Source organism: Dermacentor silvarum, chromosome 2 (assembly GCF_013339745.2).
Source record: "Dermacentor silvarum isolate Dsil-2018 chromosome 2, BIME_Dsil_1.4, whole genome shotgun sequence".
Lineage (NCBI taxonomy): Eukaryota > Metazoa > Arthropoda > Arachnida > Ixodida > Ixodidae > Dermacentor > Dermacentor silvarum.
Window position 1 is genome coordinate 71603452 of NC_051155.1, and position 20764 is coordinate 71624215.

General features: G+C 47.5%; 1 protein-coding gene across 1 annotated transcript in view; it reads right to left on the reverse strand.

Moving 5' to 3' along the window:
• The window catches only part of LOC119441555 (probable ubiquitin carboxyl-terminal hydrolase FAF-X), a 141374-nt gene that overhangs the window by 40521 nt on the left and 80089 nt on the right, over window positions 1-20764 (reverse strand). Inside the window, exon 4 of the mRNA XM_049662784.1 lies at window positions 20457-20661. Coding sequence (XP_049518741.1) covers window positions 20457-20661 — 205 coding nt within the window. The remainder of the gene's footprint in view (window positions 1-20456; window positions 20662-20764) is intronic.

The following is a 20764-nucleotide window of genomic DNA, read 5'->3' on the forward strand; positions in this document are numbered from 1 at the left end:
TTACAGATGCCTCATCTGTATCGCAGTGCAGCCATACTTTCCCACGCAGGCTACTGGCCCTTTGCATATGTCGCCACCAGTCGCATCCCCATACTCTCTTTAATGCAGCTTCGTCCGCATGTTTTTACAGCCACACAGTTTCATTGGTGCAGCGATACAGTGAACTAGAATATACGGACAGTGTGCCCACAGCCACGCCGTGCCTTATTTTGCGTGTCATACAAAGCGGTGCTCGTAGCAGTGGTCACTGTGCCAGTGTCTTAATGGTGTACACTGGCCCATGACCACCATCATCAGCCTATGTTCATGTCCACTGCCTCTCCCTGCGATCTCCAATTACCCCTGCCTTGCGCTAGCTGATTCCAATTTGCGCCTTGGAATCTCCTAACTGCATCACTACACCTAGTTTTCTGCCGTCCTCGACTGCACTTCGCTTCTCTTGGAATCCTATCTGTAACCCTAATGGTCCACCGGTTAGCCATCCTACGCATTACATGGCCGCCCAGCTCCACTTTTTCCGCTTAATGTGAACTAGAATATCCGCTATCCCCGTTTGCACTCTGATCCACACCGCTCTCTTCCCGTCTCTTTAAGTTACAGCTAACATTTTTCGTTCCATCGCTCTTTGTGCGGTCCTTAACTTGTTCTCGAGCTTCTTTGTTAACCTCCAACTTTCTGCCGCATATGTTAGCACCGGTAGAATGCAATGATTGTACACTTTTCTTTTCAACGACAGTGGAAATCTCCCAATCAGGCTTTGGTAATGCCTGCCATATACACTCCAGCCCAATTTCATTCTTCTATGAATTTCTTCCTCATGATCAGGGTCCCCTGTGAGTAATCGACCTAGATAAACATACTCCTTTACAGACTCTAGAGGCTCACTGGCGATCCTGAATTCTTGTTCCCTTGCCAGGCTATTGAACATTATCTTAGTCTTCTGCATATTCATCTTCAACCCAATTCTTACACTTTCTCGGTTAAGGTCCTCAATCATTTGCTGTAATTCGTCCCCATTGTTGCTGAATAGGATAGTGTCATCAGCAAACCGAAGGTTGCTGAGATATTCGCCGTTGACTCACTCCTAAGCCTTCCCAGTCTAAGAGCTTGAATACTTCTTCTAAGCATGCAGTGAATAGCATTGGAGAGATTGCGTCTCCTTGCCTGACCCCTTTCTTGATAGGTAACTTTCTACTTTTCTTGTGGAGAACCAAGGTTGCTGTGCAATCCTTGTAGATATTTGAAAATATATTCACGTATGCATCCTGTACTCCTTGGTTACGTAATGCCTCTATGACTGCTGGTATCTCTACTGAATCAAATGCTTTTTCATAACCTATGACAGCCATATAGAGAGGTTGATTGTACTCCGCAGATTTCTCTATTACCTGGTTGATGACATGGATGTGATCCATCGTAGAATATCCCTTCCTCAAGCCAGCTTGTTCTCTTGGTTGGCTGAAGTCATGTGTTGCGCTGATTCTATTTGATATTACCTTGGTGAATATTTTATACAATACTGAGAGCAAGCTAATCGGTCTATAATTCTTCCATTCTTTAACGTTTCCCTTCTTGTGGATGAGTATAATGTTGGCGTTCTTCCAGCTTTCTGGTACACTTGAAGTCATAAGGCATTGCATATAAAAGGCCACAAGCTTTTCAAGTATGATATCTCCTCCATCCTTGATTAAATCGACTGTTATTCCATCTTCTCCAGCAGCTCTTCCCCTGGTCATGTCTTTCAAGGCCCTTCTAACTTCATCGCTAATTATAGAAGGGGCCTCTGTATCCTGTTCATAACAACTTCGAATGAAAGTAGGTTGGCTGCTCTGGGAACTGTACAGGTCAGTATAGAATTCTTCCGCTGCTTTTACTATGTCATCGAAATTGCTGATCATATTACCCTGCTTATCTTTCAGTGCATACATTTTGCCTTGTCCTATGCCTAGTTTTCTTCTCACAGATTTCATGCTGCATCCATTTTTTACTGCTTCCTCAATCTTTTCCACGTTATATTTTTGAACATCCTTTACTTTCTTCTTCTTGATCAGTTTCGACAGTTCAGCGAACTCTATCTGACCTCTCGAGTTTGACACTTTCATGTTTTGCCTTTTCTTTCTTAGGTCCTTTGTTCCTCGGAAGAGGTTACCTATAAGTTGCCTTGGTGCCTTACCTCCCACTTCAATTGCTGTTTCTGAGATTAACCTAGTTACGGTTTCATTCATTACCTCTATGTTGTCTTTATCTTCCTGTTCAAAAGCTGCATATTTGTTTGCGCGCACCAGCCTGAATTGGTCTGCTTTCACCCTTACTGCATCTAGGTTGGCCTGTTTCTTTTTGACTAATTTCACTCTCTCTCTCTCTTCAAATTGAGAGAAATCCTAGACCTCACTAACCTATGGTCGCCGCACTTTACCTTACCTAACACTTCTACATTCTGCACTATACTTGGATCGGCAGAGAGTATGAAACCTATTTCATTCCTTGTTTCTCCATTAGGGCTTTTCCAGGTCCACTTCCTGTTGCTGCGCTTCCTAAAGAATGTATTCATTATTCGGAGCCTATTCCTTTCTGCAAATTCTACCAACATCTCTCCTCTTGTATTCCTAGAATCGATGCCATAGTTTCAATTGCTTGCTCGCCAACCTGCTTTTTGCCCACTTTTGCATTGAAGTCGCCCATGACTACAGTATACTGAGTTTGCACCTTTTTCATTGCTAATTCAACATCTTCATAAAACTGTTCTATTACTTCATCCTCGTGACTGGGCTTGTACTACCTTCATTTTGTACCTCCTATTCAGCTTTATTACGACGACTGCTACCCTCTCACTAATGATGTAGAATTCATCAATGTTTCCCGCTATGTTGTTATGAATTAGAAATCCTACCCCAGATTCTCTCTTACCTGGAAGACCTCTGTAGCAGAGGACATGGCCATTAGTCAGCACTGTGTAAGCCTCACCAGTTCTTCTAACCTCACTAAGGCTAATAATATCCCAGGCAATGCCTGATAATTCCTCAAATAGTCCCTGCTAAGCTAGCCTCACTCGAGAGGGTGCGCGTGTTGAACGTTGCCAGGTTCAGTTTCCATTGGCGGCCTGTCCGGACCCAGAGATTCTTAGCACCCTCTGCCGCGTAGCAGGTCTGACCGCCGCCTTGGTCAGGTGCTCCGCAGCCACTGGGGACTGAGGGCCATGGGTTAATTGTCGGAGTCATCAGGGAGGTAGTGGCCGAACACTGCACCAGGGAGGCCAATTCCTGTTCTGGTGAGGGAGTGACTTTGATGAAGCTTAGTGGGCCTTCCTAATTTGGTTGCACCTTGACTAGTATAGCCCCACTAGCTCTCGGCGGCATTTTTTTTTCTGCCGGTTCAGGCGCCACTCCATGCCTAAAAATGCAGTGGACCGGAAAAAAAAAATCAAACAGAACACTACACGTCTATGCATACAACACCAAAATCCTGCAACTTAACTGCAGAATGACCCTACATCATTGAGAATTGAAATGTCATATGTTCGTACTCTGCATCCGTTATTAACGCATGTCATAGTGCCACTGAGAGCCTCGTTGACTTCACGGATGTACTATCAGACTCGCTTTCATTTTGCAGTCAAAACTCTTGCGTGGAACTCATGCATTAAAGAACCAAAAACAAAGAAACTTCTGCAAATTACACGTTGAAGACTACAAGAATATTCGCGCTTATTTATAAGTACTTCCAGGCACTACCATAAAAAACGGACTATAGGTCGAACCGGAATATAGGTCGACAACCTAACTAACCAATTCTAAAAATGAAAAAAATCTCTTTCAATGGCAAAAGTGCCGAAAGACACCCTTACCTTTAAACAAATGCGACTCAGCCGGTTGCACAATGGTGACAGTATTTATTTAAATGCTGCTCCTTGCCGTGATGATAATGTGCTGACAAACACGCGGGTCGATGGTCGCACGATACGAAGCCCACGGCAACCTGGGTTGCCGTGGGCTTCCACATAGTCAATCGCCTTTTTCTTGAAGGCGACGGTGAATTGCCGTCGGCTTCTGCTCATTTTGAAACAATTTGTGAAAAAGCAGCCTGAATGCGATGGCAAAGGCGGCTGTTTACTTCATCTGCCCATTGTTGCAAGACTTCCCTAGTTTTTCCGCCAATGTCCGGTATATAAGACGAGCGTCCTCTTTTCGCAATTGTGTTTCGAAAAAAAGTTCTACCTATATTCCAGTTTTTACGGTAAATGAAACTCAAATGCTGCCGTCGTCTAAATACACGTGCGAGACATGCACAGCCTTAGACATACCCTTACAGAATACGTTGAAGAGAAATCTTATAGAGTATACCATTACTAAAAGCGATCCGCTCAGCCCATTTCTAAGGAGCGGTACTCTTCACGTGTGTGTGGCAACAACCATGCGGTGATTTCTAAAAATCAGCTGAAGTAGACTGCAGAATAACCAGTATCTAACCTGATACAGCGTTATTTTTTCCTAACTCGCGAAATCAGAAAATAAAGTCTTAGTTTAATGGAAACTCGCACGAACTATCTACATATCTTTCTGAAGAAATCAGAAAATAAAGTCTTAGTTTAATGGAAACTCGCACGAACTATCTACATATCTTTCTGAAGAACAACCACTGACGCTATCCTTTCTCTAGCGTTCAGCTGTCACGTTTTCCTGAAAGCCAACATCAAATTAACTCGCATTTTTTTTTTCAGAACTTTCCTAAATTTACAGAACGTTCCTAAAACTCAAAGTTGTTCCAAAGTATCCTCAGAGAAATGAATAATAATAAATGCGACTTACCAAACGTGCCTCGAAAGAAATGCGCCACTGTCAAACAGAACACGACTTGTCACGAACTCGTGCAGAAGCGTCGCTCATCAAATGGTGCAACTTATGCGTGACCTTCCAAACTATATGATACAACACTCGTTAATCGGCGTGTCGCTGTCTCGAAACTATGCCGTACCGTGAGACCACGGCGTTTTTAGTTCGTGACAAGTCGTGTTCTATTTGACAGTAGTGCATTTCTTTCGAGGCACGTTTGGTAAGTCGCATTTATTATTATTTATTTCTCTGAGGATACTTTGGAACAACTTGGAGTTTTAGGAACGTTCGTTAGGCAAAGGGCAGTGTTGGTCTCTTCTGATCGTGGTAGAGGCAGCTAAATTTTAGAGTTAATTTGATGTTTGCTCTCAGGAAAACTTGATAGCTGAACACTCAAGAAAGGATAGCGTCTGTGTTTTTTTTTTTTTCTCAGAGATATGTAGAAAGTTTGCGTGAGTCTCCAAACTAAGACTGTTTTCGGATTTCGCGAGTTCTGACAATAAGGCTGTATCAGATTAGATATTGGTTATTCTGCAGTCTACTTCAGCTGATATTAAAATTCGCCGGATGGTTGTTCCCACACGCACGTGGAGAGTACCGTGCCTTAGAAACGGACTGCATGGATCGCTTTTAGTAATGGTATACTCTACAGATTTCTTTTCTCTTCCGACGTATTATGTAAGGGTAAGGTATGTAAGGTCATGCTGTGCGTGTCTCGCACGTATATTTAGAAGACGGCAGCAATTGAGTTTCGTTTAGTGCGTGGAAGTACTTATAAATAAGCGCGAATCTTCTTGTAGTCTTGAACGCGTAATTTGCATAAGTTTCTTGTTTGTTTTTTAATGCGTGAGTCGCACGCAAGGTTTTTGACAGCAAAGTGAGAGTGAATCTCATAAGGTACATCCGTGAAGTCAACAAGGCTCTCAGTTGCACTATTACGTGCGTTAATAATGGATGTAAAGTACGAACATATGACATTTCAATTATCAATTATTTAGGGTCATTCTGCAGTTACTGCAGTTAAGTTGGAGGATTTTGGTGCTGCATGCATAGGCGTGTAGTGGTCTGTGCGATTAATTTTTTTTTGCCCGAAAATGCCACTCGTGCAAGTGAACATTATGCTGTAATATTCTTAAAGTAGGGGGCAGTGTCACGGAGCGGCATAATTTTGACTCATCGACACCCTGATTAACGGCCGCCAAAAACGTCGTGGTCCCATGGTGAGGCATATAGTTTCGAGACAGCGACACGCAAATTAACGGTCGTCAAAAACATCGTCATCTCACGGTGCAGCATATAGTTTCGAGATAGCGACACACCGATCAACGGCCCATGACATTGTCACATTAAACTGACCATGCCCTCCATGAGTGTAAAAACTGCTTATGTGTGTGTAATGTAGCACGTGTGCTTATGTAATACCTGTGACGCACAAGCGAACTAAAGTCCTTTAAAGTGATCCCCTTTACTTTGCTCGATGGGGGCTCTACTTATGGTCGCTCACCCACGGTCGGTCTGGAATACGTGCCTGATCAGACACCTGACGCGCATTCCTGACAGGCCGTACTCAAGTGCGCAATCACTGCCCCTTGCTGTTCAAAAAAACTTTTGCTACTGACAAAAAAGCACATCGATAATAATGAATATGCAAATTTTAGTGCTTTGCAGCAAGTCTTTTATGCATCATGCTTTCTTTTTCTCATACTTAATGCTTTATTCACTTTTGTTTTGCTTTACCAGATCCACAATTCTTGAGCATATAGTCAGTTAGAGTTAAAAAATATAAAGGAGACCATGCCGTATTGTGCGTGTTACCGGTGAAACTCCTTTTCATAACGGTCCTTTAGCGCAAAGTAAAAATTATATTATGGGGTTTTACGTGCCAAAACCATCATCTGGTTATGAGGCACACCATAGTGGAGGACTCCGGATTAATTTAGATAATCTGGGGTTCTTTAACGTGCACCTGTACACTGGTGTTGTCTTCATTTCGCCCCCATCGAGCAAAGGGGTTCACTTTATAGGACTTCAGTTCGCTTGTGCATCACGGTATTACATAAGCACAAGTGCTACATTACACACACATAAGCAGTTTGTACACTCATGGAGGGCATGGTCTGTTTAATGTGACAATGCCATGGGCCAGTGTACACGATTAGGACTAAATCAGTGGCATAGTGGCAAGAGCAGCGCCCACAAATACAGTGGAACCCACTTACAACAATCCCAGATATAACACATTACAGCGTATCTGGGCAGTACAGTGTACGGAAGCCACGACAGCGGCACTCTAGTTATTACGCAGTTCTCCATGTGGCATCGTGTGCACTACAGCTATTTGGACAATTTGGGCAAAGCTGCTAGTTTATCATTGCAGTCGATATTCAAGCTGTCCGAATCGACATGAGCGTGGCACGACACGCAGCTGTTAAGCAGTTGCAAAGAGCCAGCAATTACTGCGCCGTCATCGGGAGGTGGACGCTACATTTACATCTCTATTGATAAATATTCACACTGACGTTGTACCTTTTGAACTTCATACTTTTTCGGCCGAGGCAACACAGAAAACAACTTTGCAGCTCTCGGTGCGTGTGAGGCTGATGCTGCAGTCGTAACGGCAAGACCTTTAGAAAATGCCGGTATGCTGCAGTAGTTTCCACCTCCAGCCAACTAAAATGCTTCGCTACTGTATGCAGAATCCACTATCACTCACTGGTACAGTCGAATCCTCCTGCAACGAACACCGCGACAACGAAATTTCCTACCACAACAAAAATTTTCCGATTGCCTGTCAGCTGCCCATAGAAAGTAATACAAAAATGTCTCCTCATAACGAAGGCGTGTTATTTGGCATTTCCGCTTCATTGAACTTTTCGAGAACGAAACTGAGACTGAATTGAAATTGGAACTGCCGAGTAGTCAAATTAGAAGGCCCTTCCAAAGTTGTGATGATCATATGTCCGCTTCAACGAGGTTTTCGCAAACTAAATGAAATTCAAAGTTCCGATTTGAGCCACTGCAATCCATAGCCACGCGTGGCCATCACGCGCCTGCACGAGACTTAAGGGATCACCACAATTGCTGCCGTTTTATTGTTTTCTATGCAATGCGTGTTCGGTTGAAATGGCTACGCCAACGAAGAAGCGTAAATTTCTCTCGAGGAGGAGGAGGAGGCACATATGATCACGAAAGCAGAAAGCGGAAGGAAAAAATTTCGCAGTTTCACCCGAAAGAGGAAGCATCGATTGCGATACTTCTGAAGTTGGAATCAGCTAGCACAAGACACAGGTTTTATTGGAGATCGCAGGGTGAGGCCTTCATCCTGCAGTGGACATAAACATAGGCTGATGATGATGATGATACGAACTAAGGATAGTGGTTTTATCGGCCGTATAAACTTGTAAACGTTTGCTTTCTAACTGAATTACCAAGCACGGTGTCACGCGCGCACAGGTAAACATGAACACATCTCACTCGATAACTGCGGAAACTCACTGTCAACCAGCTGGAGTGAGGAGGCGTGACAGCGAGCGAATTGACAATCGTGCCGTCTCTCGCTTCAACGCGAACGTCAAAAGCACAGCCCACACGACTCTACCGGCACTAGTTGCACTTTGCCTACATCGCAGATCGTTTTGAAAATGAGTCCCGCACAGGCGCGCACTTTGTGCACGTCGCAGATCGCTATCAAGATACAGCACCCGCAAGGCTGCGCCACAGCCGCTGCTGTCAACATAACGCCAACATCTCCTCGTCTGGGGAAAATGACAATCCGCTAGACACATGACTCCGAGACTGCTTTGGAATTGATGGATGATTTTGACCTCATCAGAAAAGTTATCAGAGCTCACGACAATGGCATTGCAATGGCTCTTTTAACGAACTGTAAGACTCGCATAACGCCTTTGCTTGCTGTGAAGTGTAAGAAATCCAGGCTGACTGACTTCTGTGAATAAAACTTCCGGTAAGCACAAGCTTTCCAAGCTTGCTGACTTTGTCATAAATGTGCATTGAAATTGTGAAACAGTAAAACCGCGTCAATTTGACCCTCATTATTCGGAAAATCGAATAATTCGGACTAGTCCTCTGGTCCCAGCCGGCGTATGCATAATTCAATGCAATCAAACTCTCGTTAATTCGGACGTGTCTGGCCCCATATCAGTTAATTCGGACAACTTTCGGAGCTCAGCGAGCGAGGAGCGCCACAAATGTGCGAGGCAAAAGAGCAAAAACGGCGCTAGCGCCCAATTGAAACGAAGCGGCTGAGTCCGCGTCGCCATAGTCATCAGTACGTGAATGACAGCAATGCTGGAATGCTTTGTGCCTATTTTTACCTTTAAAGCCTTTATTCTTGCGTTTACAGCCGCGCATAACACCGCGTTAGCCACATGCTTTCATAATTGCGTAGTCGCCATCCATGATCGCGTCAACAGCGGCCGCAGTTTCTTTTACAACGATTGCCACAAACAGTAGCTTCGTTTTCGCTAGGTACGCATGTCACCCGCGTGCCTAAAAAACGGCGTAGTCACCGTCCATGATTGCATGGATAGCAACCGCGGTTTTGTCCGCAGTTGTTGCAGCGAACGGTAGTTTCGTTCCGACTCGGTGCGTGCGTCGGCTGCGTGCCTTCAGCACCGCAAAATCTACGTTCATAATCGCGTCAATAGCGGCTGCGGTTTGCTCAGCAGCGATTGCGGCAAACAATTTCGTTTTGACTCTGTGCAAAGCTATCGAGGATGAAGAGCACCGGCTACATCACGATGGACAGGCGATCTGTTGGCGATCAGCTCAGTGGCGAAAACATAATCAGGATGTGCGCACGCTAGTGCGAACGGTAGTGCCATGGCCGTGCTGCAAAGGAAGTCGTGAGGCCTCGATGGCCACTGCAAAAGCCAATGAGTCACCAGATGACGAGAATTCCACCTTCCGCTCTGCTTTTGCGCAAAATAGCAACAGGGTTTGCTCATTCATTCACTAAATAAACGCGTGTTAACGTAGTAAGCGTTTGCTTATTGTTTTCTGGATACCTTCGATAATTCGATATTCGGTTAATTCGGACATTTTTTCGCTCCTGTGAAATCCGAATTAATGAGGTTTTACTGTAATTCAAACTGCTTCATTGCAGCGGTGCATGTGCTGCAAAATGAGTGTTCTTTCGCGATTGGCCAGGCACGCGCATTGGGTTAGGTATCAGCCGCAATGTACAAAAAATGCTGTAACAGCGGTGCGGAATGCATTCTCTTGTGAAGTTGAGACTTTATTGACTGCCTTCGGTGAGTCTCATCCTTTGCCCTGTGGGGATGCGCGACTCTCACGCGTCCCCTGATGTTGTTTTCCCCGCATGTCTCCTGTAGTCCGGCTTCTCTGCGTGGCTAAGCCCAGCGGTGGTTGCGGCGCGTTGCGAGAGAGGGCGCTAGTGTCGCGATGCTAACGCCACCGAACGGCAGGGTCACTTGGGAGAAAAAGGTCGGAGGCGCTCTCTCTTTGGCTTGGGATCGGCGACCAACACGCACGAACGCTTCGCGCGTGCGCCGGCCCACTTCGCGCGACCGTCGCGCGAGGCTAAGAGCGGGACACCGGTATGGACGAACACGGATCGTTCGAGCGCGCCACGTTCGCGTGACTGTACACGTGAACGACTAGGCGATGGTGTCACAGCATGGGGCGAACGTATTCGCTCGCGATCGGGTCGCGGTGAGTCGGACTTCCTTGATTTGTCGCGCGCCCGTGTGAATGTTCTATTGGTTGTAATTCGGCTAGTATGTATTAGTGTATGAAAGGTGCAATAAATGCCCTTTTGATTGTCTGCACTACTGCGTTGTCGTTCCTTTGTCCCAAGAGCACATGTGTGACACCTCGCATCTGGCTGCCCAACGTGGACCTCTTGGGGCATCGGATGATAATATTAAGGGGGGACGCGGCTTTCGGTACCAACTTTCTTGTTTCTTGGTGGATGTCAATGAAAATTGGTACATAGAATAAGAATGGCTCTATGATGCTTTCATAAAAATTTCAAAGTGGTACCATGAAAACTTTGTGCTAGACAAATTATTTCTTTCTTGAACCTCGTGGAGGGACTGGAGGATTTACGAAATCAAGTGAAAAGTTTGTTAAATACTGTATGCACAGCCAAATGTATGCAGAAGGGGATAGCGTTCTCGAAATAATTTTTTTTCAACACTAAAATTTGTAGTTTATGTTTTCTCCAGTCCCACTGCAGTGAGCACGCTTACACTGCAAACAAGGAACCCTACTACGAATTCTTAAAACACTAGGATAAAAAAAGAAGAGCGCTATCCCCTAAAGTACAGTTCAGTGAGTCTGACAAAACAAACGCAATCAAAATGTGTAAAGTAGTTACCAAGATATCTGCTCCACGAGCTGAGCAACATGCCAAAAAAACTGTACTGAGAAAACAAAGTTCAAAGTTGTCAAAATTTAATAGGCACCAGGGTTATAGTCCTTTGTGTCCTTTGCGATGCGGCATCGCTTGACCATCTGACCTGATGGTCTGATGAGCTTTTGCAGCTTTCTTTTTCCGCATTGCATCTTTTTCGACTGGGTTCCTGAACAGTTTCGCCAATACGCGCGGACGATGTTCCATCCGTGCTTGAGGTGCTCAGCTGCACGTCCGCGTCGCGCTGCATGCCACCGTCATTGTCACTGCTGAAGTCGCCGGAGCAAACTTTGTTTTAGAGATCGGTGGCTTCGACTTACGAGCACCAAATTGATGCGCAGTCTTGCGTTTCTTCTTGAACAATCGCCGGCCCATGATAACAGACGAGAGCCGTTCTCCAAGCTAAGAAGGGCTGAGCTTGACAACGTTTTTCGTTTCTTTAACAAGCGAGCGCCGGTCCGTTATCATAAGTGAGATACAATCTCTAAACCACGCCGCGACGACTTGAAAAGACGCGAAATCGGCTCCTCAGCGCCGTCAGCGCGGCGATTCTAGCCACCGTAGCGGCGAGCAGACGACCTTTCCGCCGGTTGCTAAGGGCAACCGCCCGGGAGACCAATCCGGAGCCGCGTACAGTCACGTGGCGCGCGCTGCCGATCAGAAACCGCCGCGAGACCTTGAAACTTTTGCTTGCTGTGCGCTTGCTCTTGCCTGGTGCAGCTGGCCGAGGTGCCAGATTTGAAGACGGAGAATCGCGCTATCCATAGAGACCAAGATGGCGGCGCTAGGTTACGCGGTTGCGGAGATATCGCGGCTTGAAAAATGCCGTTTTTTCGCTATTTTCGAGAAACTCCTCGCCACCTTAGCTTCGATAAACATTTTTTACATCATTTCCGCGCGAATTTCCGTGACGAAATTTTGAAATAAAATAGAAAAGAAGTCATACAAACTGAAAATGTGATTTTCAAAAAATCGGTTTTTTGGCCAAATATCGCGATGCGAAAGCCGCGTCCCCCCTTAACAGTTTTGCTCGGTTCGAGATCTTTCAGCCGAAGCGTAGTCCTAGCATGGATTTTGATCGCTAGTGTCGGCGGTGTGCTTTCTTGAGCGAGGCGACGGTTGCTGTAGCGTGTTTGAACTTTTCAACATGCTAAGCCTTTTCGCAAGTGTTTTGAAGTACACTCGTCGGTACGAGTGCCACGTGGTCTGCATCCTGGGAGAGCGAGGCCTAGCGCCCGCGGAGCATTGGCAAGCCTGAAGCGAGTGAGTACGGAAGCCTCGTGGGTGGTCCGAATTTCTTATGTAAATAGCTTCTTCTATACCTTTGACTTCGGAAGTCGAGGCTCAGGGAGCCGAGTGGCCGCGGGCCACGGGTGCCGCTACAGGCTGACTGGTATTGCGGCCTGGCACCGGGCGCTCCGACACCGTCTGGGACGGTGGGCGCCGTCAACTCGGATGCTGTGTGCACCGAGCGGAGTAGGACCACCTCACAGAGCTAACGTCTCCTCGCGGCTGCCTGTTCTTGTGCCCATTTTGGGTGTTTTTTTTTTTTTTTTTTTTTGGATGCCGGTTGTTGTCAAAGTAGCGACGCATTAGGCCTAAGGCTTAACAAAGCCGCCTGTCGCACGTTGAGGGACACAACCTGGTGGACTGTGGTGTTGAGATGTCGCACATTGCTTCCCTCATTAGTTCGCCTCGCACAAATTGACGAATTGAAATTACTCGTTCGACTCAAGAAAGCAAGCTTTGTTCACGTGAACTTAGCATCTGAAATGCCGTCCAAAATTTCGCTAGCCGAATTGAACATCGTACCACGTGGGCGATGCGTATGCCGAATTCCTCTCCCTTGCCCTACTTTAGTGTTTGTCGAGTGCATTGAGTGTACGCAGCGTGAGCGAAGTCACCCCTGGTTTGCTGTCACCTGCACATCGTCAGCGCTGCCTCCCCGGACTACAATCGAGCTACCCCAGGCGATGCAGATGCCTGTGGCCAGTTCGTCCGGCTCGATACCCTCGGCGGCTGGGAAAAGAGCCGGCAGTCACCAATGGCTACAGCGGCTCTCGCCGGCAGGGCGCGTCGGCGCGAGCGACGCTTGCTCGGGCCGACTTCTGCGTCGCCGTTTCTGGAGTCCTGTGCTCGAGTCGTGCCATCGAATCTGCAGAGCTGATGCTGTGACCAACGGATGCCAGCGGTGCACCCCAGAGACAATGTCGGCTTGCATGTTGTGGAAAACGTGTGGACATTTACTCGGCGGCGCCACTGTCGCATGTACTAACTTTTGTTCGCGACGCGCGCGTTGATAGGCCTTGTGACATGTTTCGCCGGCGTATGTGTAGTGATTTAAGGTTGGGGGGATGTGGGGATGCGCGACTCTCACGCATCCCCTGATGTTGTTTTCCCCGCATGTCTCCTGTAGTCCAGCTTCTCTGCGTGGCTAAGCCCGGCGGTGGTTGCGGCGCGTTGCGAGAGATGGCGTTAGTGTCGCGATGCTAACGCCACCGAACGGCGGGATGACTAGGGAGAAAAAGGTCGGAGGCGCTCTCTCTTTGGCTTGGGATCGGCGACCAACACGGCACGAACGCTTCGCGCGTGCGCCGGCCCACTTCGCGCGACCGTCGCGTGAGGCTAAGAGCGGGACACCGGTATGGACGAACACGGATCGTTCGAGCGCGCCACCGTTCGCGTGACTGTACACGTGAACGACTAGGCGATGGTGTCATAGCATGGGGCGAACGTATTCACTCGCTATCGGGTCGCGGTGAGTCGGACTTCCTTGATTTGTCGCGCGCCCGTGTGAATGTTCTATTGGTTGTAATTCGGCTAGTATGCATTAGTGTATGAAAGGTGCAATAAATGCCCTTTTGATTGTCTGCACTACTGCGTTGTCGTTCCTTTGTCCCAAGAGAACATGTGAGACCCCACAGCCCCCATGCCATCGCGAAGATTGCCAGGACGACGGTTTCAGTTTCGTTTGCAGCTTTGCCGTTTGGCGTACGTATTTACTTGCTAATTTCGTGTCAACGAAGTTCCGCCACAACGAAATTTTTTGCATGTCCCCTGAATTTCGTTGTAGCGAGACTCGACTATAGTAAAGTATATCACAAGCTTGTGAAAAAAAATGCGGAGAGCTGCGCTGCTAGTTTCAAAATGGCAGGTTATTGGAACCAGCCGGGCACCGTTTTGGAAGAGCTACGACGCCCCATTTCATTCTTTAAATGACATTTTAAAGGAAACTTGCAGATAGAAACGCGAAAGTGCCAGGAACAAAAAAATTACAGGGTCCCTGAAATGGTTTGGACAAATTTTGTAGATGCATAGGGTACAGCTACAGTAAAACAATTGCGCCACAATTTAAGCGAAGTGTCTCATATTAAGAGAGCTGCTGATTATTACAAGTTACCCTCCTCTCTAGCCATGCTTTCTCTCAACTCGTTCGCCGAGCGATCAAGGCGAAGCTCCACCTTCACTGGCTCTGGGTCACGATGTGAGGTCGTGTTGTCTACTTCAGTGTGCGAAGCCTCTCCGACCTCTCCGCTAGCCACCTGGCCGTTGATCCCCAGCGAGAACTATCCAAGCAGCATGCGTTATGAGCGTTCAGCGTCGAGTGTCCAGTATGCCACTAAACACAGGTGAGCTATAGTGAGCTATTTTAGCTCACTGTAGGTGAGCTGGCCATTTTGGCGGATGGGCAAGGCATAAATGTGAACGACCTGCATGGTGCCCAGCCACCTCGTGGCACAGAGCTCCACCAGCCAAACACAGGGCTAATATTGCTGTAACCCAGTGTAAAACATTTTAAACATTTGAAAATGCAATGTGTTCATGATTATGCTGCTGCCAATATGCTGTTCTCAATGGTGCACACAACAGCCACTGGCAGATTAAACCTCGATAAAGAAGTGGGTAAAATCGGCAATTTGCTTCATTACAGTTGCCGACTGATTTTTCGGACTCCAAAAATTCGGACTTGTTGGATATTCCGGACTTCATAAATGCACCGTCCTGGTTCCCATAGAGCTGATGCATTTTCGCGACCGATTTTTCGGACGAATTTAGTCACCAAAGTTCGATTTTCCGGAATAAAATCGCTCGTTCCGAGCCACGCTACCATTTCTTGGAGACTGCCATGTTGGATTTTCGCTGACTTCCCCAGGCTTGGCTACCAGTGGCGCGCTCTATGGCCTCCAAGATTGGGACACGCACGCACGCGCCATTCTCTTGTCTCAGAGGCAATGTCCACTCTTCCTTAGCTGATCTAACGCTCTAGTGGACCGACACTTTTTTCTTTCTTTTTCCGGTTACCACTATCGTCATAATCACATTGCAAAATACGTTTTTTATTACTTTTTTTTTTCAAAGCTTGTTTGCTATTTTTCACCTTGTGTGTGCGCCTCAGAGACGTGTGCGGCTTCGCATTTGCGTGATCAGCGCCACATCCTGTGCCTTCGCGAGAGCCAAGTGGTGCGAAGCGCGGCCTCTGCGATCAGCTCCAGCCATTCCATTCGGCGCGTAGCGCTACGGTGGCTAGAAGGGGAGGTGTGAATACCGGCGGCGCTTTCCTTCGGGCGCGCGTGACCCCCTTGCGCACCGATGCCACCAGGGGGAATGTGGCACTGCCGCTTGCGACGCGGTAAAGCCACGCTGGTCTGCGCCTCCGTGCATCTGCTGTCAGTTTGGTCTCGTCGCCTGTTTTGGAGTGTTCCTCGCGACATTCCGTCATTCGAGGGTGAGATGCAGTCGTCACCGAAAAAGAAGACGGGAGCGTTGGTGCTTTGTGCCTGGATGTGATACTGGGTACAGGAAAACCTCAGAAAAAGTATCTGTCTTTCGTGCCCCTGCCTACAAACAAGCGTTTGCCAAATGGGCTCGAGCGATCCCAAGGGCCGACAAAGCATTGCAGGAGAACTCGGCAGTTTGTTATGTTGGCACCAAAGTTATGTTGAGCACCGCAGCGACGCACCGATAGTCTATTACATTGCAGGTTATTTGGCGAGAAGGCGTGTTTTGCCCACACGTTGTGAAGACTGCAAAGCAGCATGTATTAGCGATAAAGGCAATATCCCCAGAGAACTTCCATCAGAAGCATCCAAAGAGTGGGACCTTGAGGGCCTTTTATATCCCTCGGAATCGTTCTATAAGCTGGTCAATGCCCTTGAAAACAAACTCACTCGTGCATTCAGTGTAACACGCTTGCATGCCAAAGCTGTGGCCGAGATTTTGCAGTCAATTGGTGATATGCCAAAAATTGGTTGCCGAGACCATTCTGCTGCCCTGACAGCATCAGTTATACGTTTTTATTGCCTCATAAGGATTCATTTTTTGCTTAAAGGTGTGAATCAGCAGGGAAGTGAGAAGAAACGGAAAACACTGAAACATTGTGTGTTGTAAAGTTTCCCAATTTTTTTTTTCCTCACTTGTAAATAAATGATTTCATGACCAGATCTCTTGATTCACTGTCTGCAATCATGGTAAATTGCTTATATGAGCGTCGAAATGGCATGCTACATGTCTGCAAGCCAGTGGCGCACTGACGGGGGGGGGGGGTTGTTTAACCCTTTTCTTTCCTTGCGCCTTTGAGTACTGCAACTAAGATGTAAGATGCGCAATCGTCTGCACACTCGCAAACTTGCGCAAAAAGTGCATTGTTTGACAATTTCCCGTGAAGACATTGAAATTAGTGCTGCTTAGGTGGTATTGGCAAACTGTCAACCCCCCCCCCCACCTGGCAGAGATCCTGGGTGCGCTACTGCTGCAAGCGCAGTGAAAGAAAAGTGGTTTGTAAATACGTCGAAACGTTATCAGGTAATGTCTGCAGTTTACAGGTCCTACGGCACGCATAGGGTGATTGCTGATCTCGAGGACAACGATCGCATTTTCAGGAAGGCGTAATGCGAGGCGCCCGTGTGCCGTATGATGTCATTGTGCGTTAAATAACCCGAAGTGATCAAATTATTTCGAAGCCCCCCCCCACTAGCCCATAACACCCCGAGCCACTTCACGAAATGTGCACAGACAAAACGCGTTTGAATCTCGATACGATGCGAACTGGGCCCGTAAAATTTCACAGGAGTAAGCATGTGGGCTGACATAACATTGTTTTCATGATAAAGATTTATTCTTTGACGCTCGCAGAAAGCGCGCGATATCCGAAACGGGCTCACTTTCACTTCGGTGGTAGAGATGCAGCCGACGCGAGGCTGGCGATGCGCTCATTTCGGCTGCGTGCCTTCCCGCGCCGCAGTCAACACGCTGAGGGGTCACACTTGCGCCGCCGGTATTCACACCTCCTCTTCTAGCCACCTAGTGGCGCAGCAAAGAAGTGTCATCTTGCTGACTTTGTAACGGCTCAGCAACAGATGCGCCGTTGCTGAGCCGTTACGAAGTTAGCAAGATTACACTTCTCCGCTGCCCGACGAGCCGAATGGGATGGCTGGAGCTGATCGCGGAGGCCACGTGCGAAATAACGAGGCTCGTGTTTTCGACCTCCATGGCGATCTCCGTTAACAGAGATCGCCAACGCCGTGACGCTCTTCTCGACTGTATGCAGAGACGACGTCAGTCTTGCGCAAATCCAAGCAAATCTTATCGCCTCCACGCATAGTATGAGGCAGGGCATTATTAATTTTTTTTATACCACTCTAAGCCCAATCAATTTTCTTTTTTAGGGCGAACAAGATTTTTCAGACTTCAATTTTTCGGACTATTTTTCGGTCCCCGCAAAGTCCGGAAAATCGGTCGGCGACTGTATAAAGAAATTCTGCCTTTTATGCAAATACGCAGTTGCCGGTGGACTTTTCTTACTCGGAAGGGACCGCAACATTTTCCAAATTGTAGTGCAATCAGAAAAAGTAAATTTGAATGAGAAAAAAATTTGTTGAATTTGAGAGTCTGCGACTAAACTCTTTCCGTACCGCGCCCATTGGGCATCGTTAGACTTCTATCGATGGTTTGAAACGCCGCTTTCGTGACCTTCTGCGCCACTCACGGACATACTCTGTTATTGGACGTGAAGGAGGAGAACTATATTTTAGTTTTCTAAGCAGTTTGCTTTTTTCCCGCCAGGCGATGATTTTTAAGCGAGCTCTGACGTTTCGCAATCGTCAAAGGAGAACCGCAAAAATGTCCGGCTCCAGAATTGTCGCTAATGAATTGGGAGATCGCAGATATCACGATTGCGCTGACTCTGCGGCACTACAGTAGCCGACCGATTTTCCGGACTTCGCGGGGACTGAAAAATAGTCCGAAAAATCCAGCAGTCCGATAAACCAAACAGACCGAAAAACTCGCCCCCCCCCCATCCCCAAGAGAAAAAAATTATGAGGCCGGCTTAAGAAAAATGTCGTAGTTTCGCCCAAAAGGCGGAGCATCGATTGCAATAGCAAATTAATAGACACCAATACGAAGTAAGGATGTTAGTTTTATCGGCCGTATAAAGTTGTAACTATGCGCTTACTAACTAAATAAGCACGGTGTCACGCGCGCACAGGTTACATGAACACATCTCGCTCGATGACCGCGGGCAAATTGACCTTCTCACTGTCTATTCTCTCGCTTCAACGCGAACGTCGAAAAAAAAACGAAAAAAAAAAACGGCGCATACGAAGCTGCTGGCACTCAGCGCACGCCCTTTGTACCCATCGCAGATCGCGGGCGCACACTTCGGCCACATAGCAGATCGCTTTCAAGATACGGTGCCTGCGTGGCAGCTCCGTCGGCAGCAGCCGCAAGAGCTGAATGCAACTCCCCACCGTCTCCGCCGCCTTCTCCCCTTGCCCCGCGAGCGAACAAAGTCCGCGCGCCTCCGGCCGCCTTCCTTTCTCGCGTGCGTGAGATTAAATTGTGGTTGCCGGCTGACCCTCGCAAGCTTTCACCCGCGCACAGCGTACGGCGCAACCGACACTTTCCGCTTAAAGTGATATGACGATAGTGCCGAGCTGACCGAAAAAAAAAAAAAAAGTGCCACTTTTTGGAACGTTTTGTTGGCCAAGGAAGAGCGGGCATGGCCTCGGAGACGAGAGGATACCGTGCGTGTACTAATCTTGAAGGCTATACAGGGGGGCACTGGAAGCTAAGCCCGGCCAAGCCAGCGGAAAATCCAACATGGCGGCCTCCAAGATCGGATAGCGTGGCTCGGAGCGAGCGATTCAGTCCGAAAAATCGAACATTGGCACCTATATTAGTCCGAAAAATCGGTCGCGAAAATGCATTAGCTCTATGGGAATCCTGCCGGTACATCTATGAAGTCCGGAATATCCAACAAGTCCGAATTTTTGGAGTCCGAAAAATCCGTCGGCTACTGTATAGTGGCATCGCCTGTTTGGTGCCATTACACGGCGCGTGCCGATACTACCCCATACCGACACGACACAGGTCAAAATGGCGACGTCGCTGTGTACTGCAGTTGGCTATTAGCACGGTTAGTAGTGGCTGCGATACTGACTTTTCTAGATGGCGCTAACTATGCACCATATTTATCAGTTTCAGTAAAAATTGGCACGTTTTTTTTAAATCCTCGAATCAAAGCTGACCCTAGAGTTTCGTATATGATTATTTGAAAAAAACTATCAGCCTAGATTCAAATAAATGCAGTACATGGCGTTCTATGGGCAAATAAGTTATGAAAGTTAAATACTTCGTTATATCAAGAGTTTCGTTATATTAAAGTTCATTATATCGAGGTTTAACTATTTCAAGCATGATGGGGATAAGGCCGAGGGCAGCAACGCTCCCCTAAACAAAATCAATAAAAAAAAAGTAACAACATCAAACACAAGGGAGAAAATGGTATGAAGAATACTTTCTCTGTCTGTGCCCGTGTCCTCTGTTCTCTTTATCTTTTGTCCCCTTTTAACAGCGGAGCTGTTAAGCCGACAATCAGTCCGTAATGCGCGAATAGAAAATGTGGGCCAATCCTGGCGGTAGTGCAGAAAGGGTCCAAGCGCAATGGCACATACCCCTGTGAACTAGTGAAAGTGTTTAATCTCGAGGATGGTAAATCGAGTGTACGGCGCAAAACCTTCGATAGCCAATCAATAGCTAATCGACAATCGATCAATAATCAATAAATTCCAGAAATGCTGGGGATGACTTGGTAGTGCTTAGCCTAACCCAAGTACATCGCCGATCAGCTCCGCTGTTTTTTTTAGCCTTGCGCCACTAGTACAAGCTACGCTAATTTTTTGTGCTGTCGTACCAACAAGCCCGGCTAACAACCATTCTGCAACACTTACCCTGCCTGCAGAGGCGGATGGCAGCCTCAAGTAGCACTTCGAGCTCGCCCTTGGGTAGCACAGGCACCACCCAGCGTGGCCGGTTGATCATCTCGTCGAGGCGCGCCAGCTCCGCCAGTGGGAATTCTTCCTCCTCCTCTTCCACCACCACGAAAGGGGGGGCCTCTTCCGCAGGGGGCTCCTCGGCAAGCTGCTGCTGCGGCTGCTGCTGCATTTCAAGAAGAATGCGTGCTGGCTCTATGGAGTAATGCTAAGTGGACCCTCAAACAATTTCGACACCTTTGCATCAAGTTAGCAGTGTAGGAAGT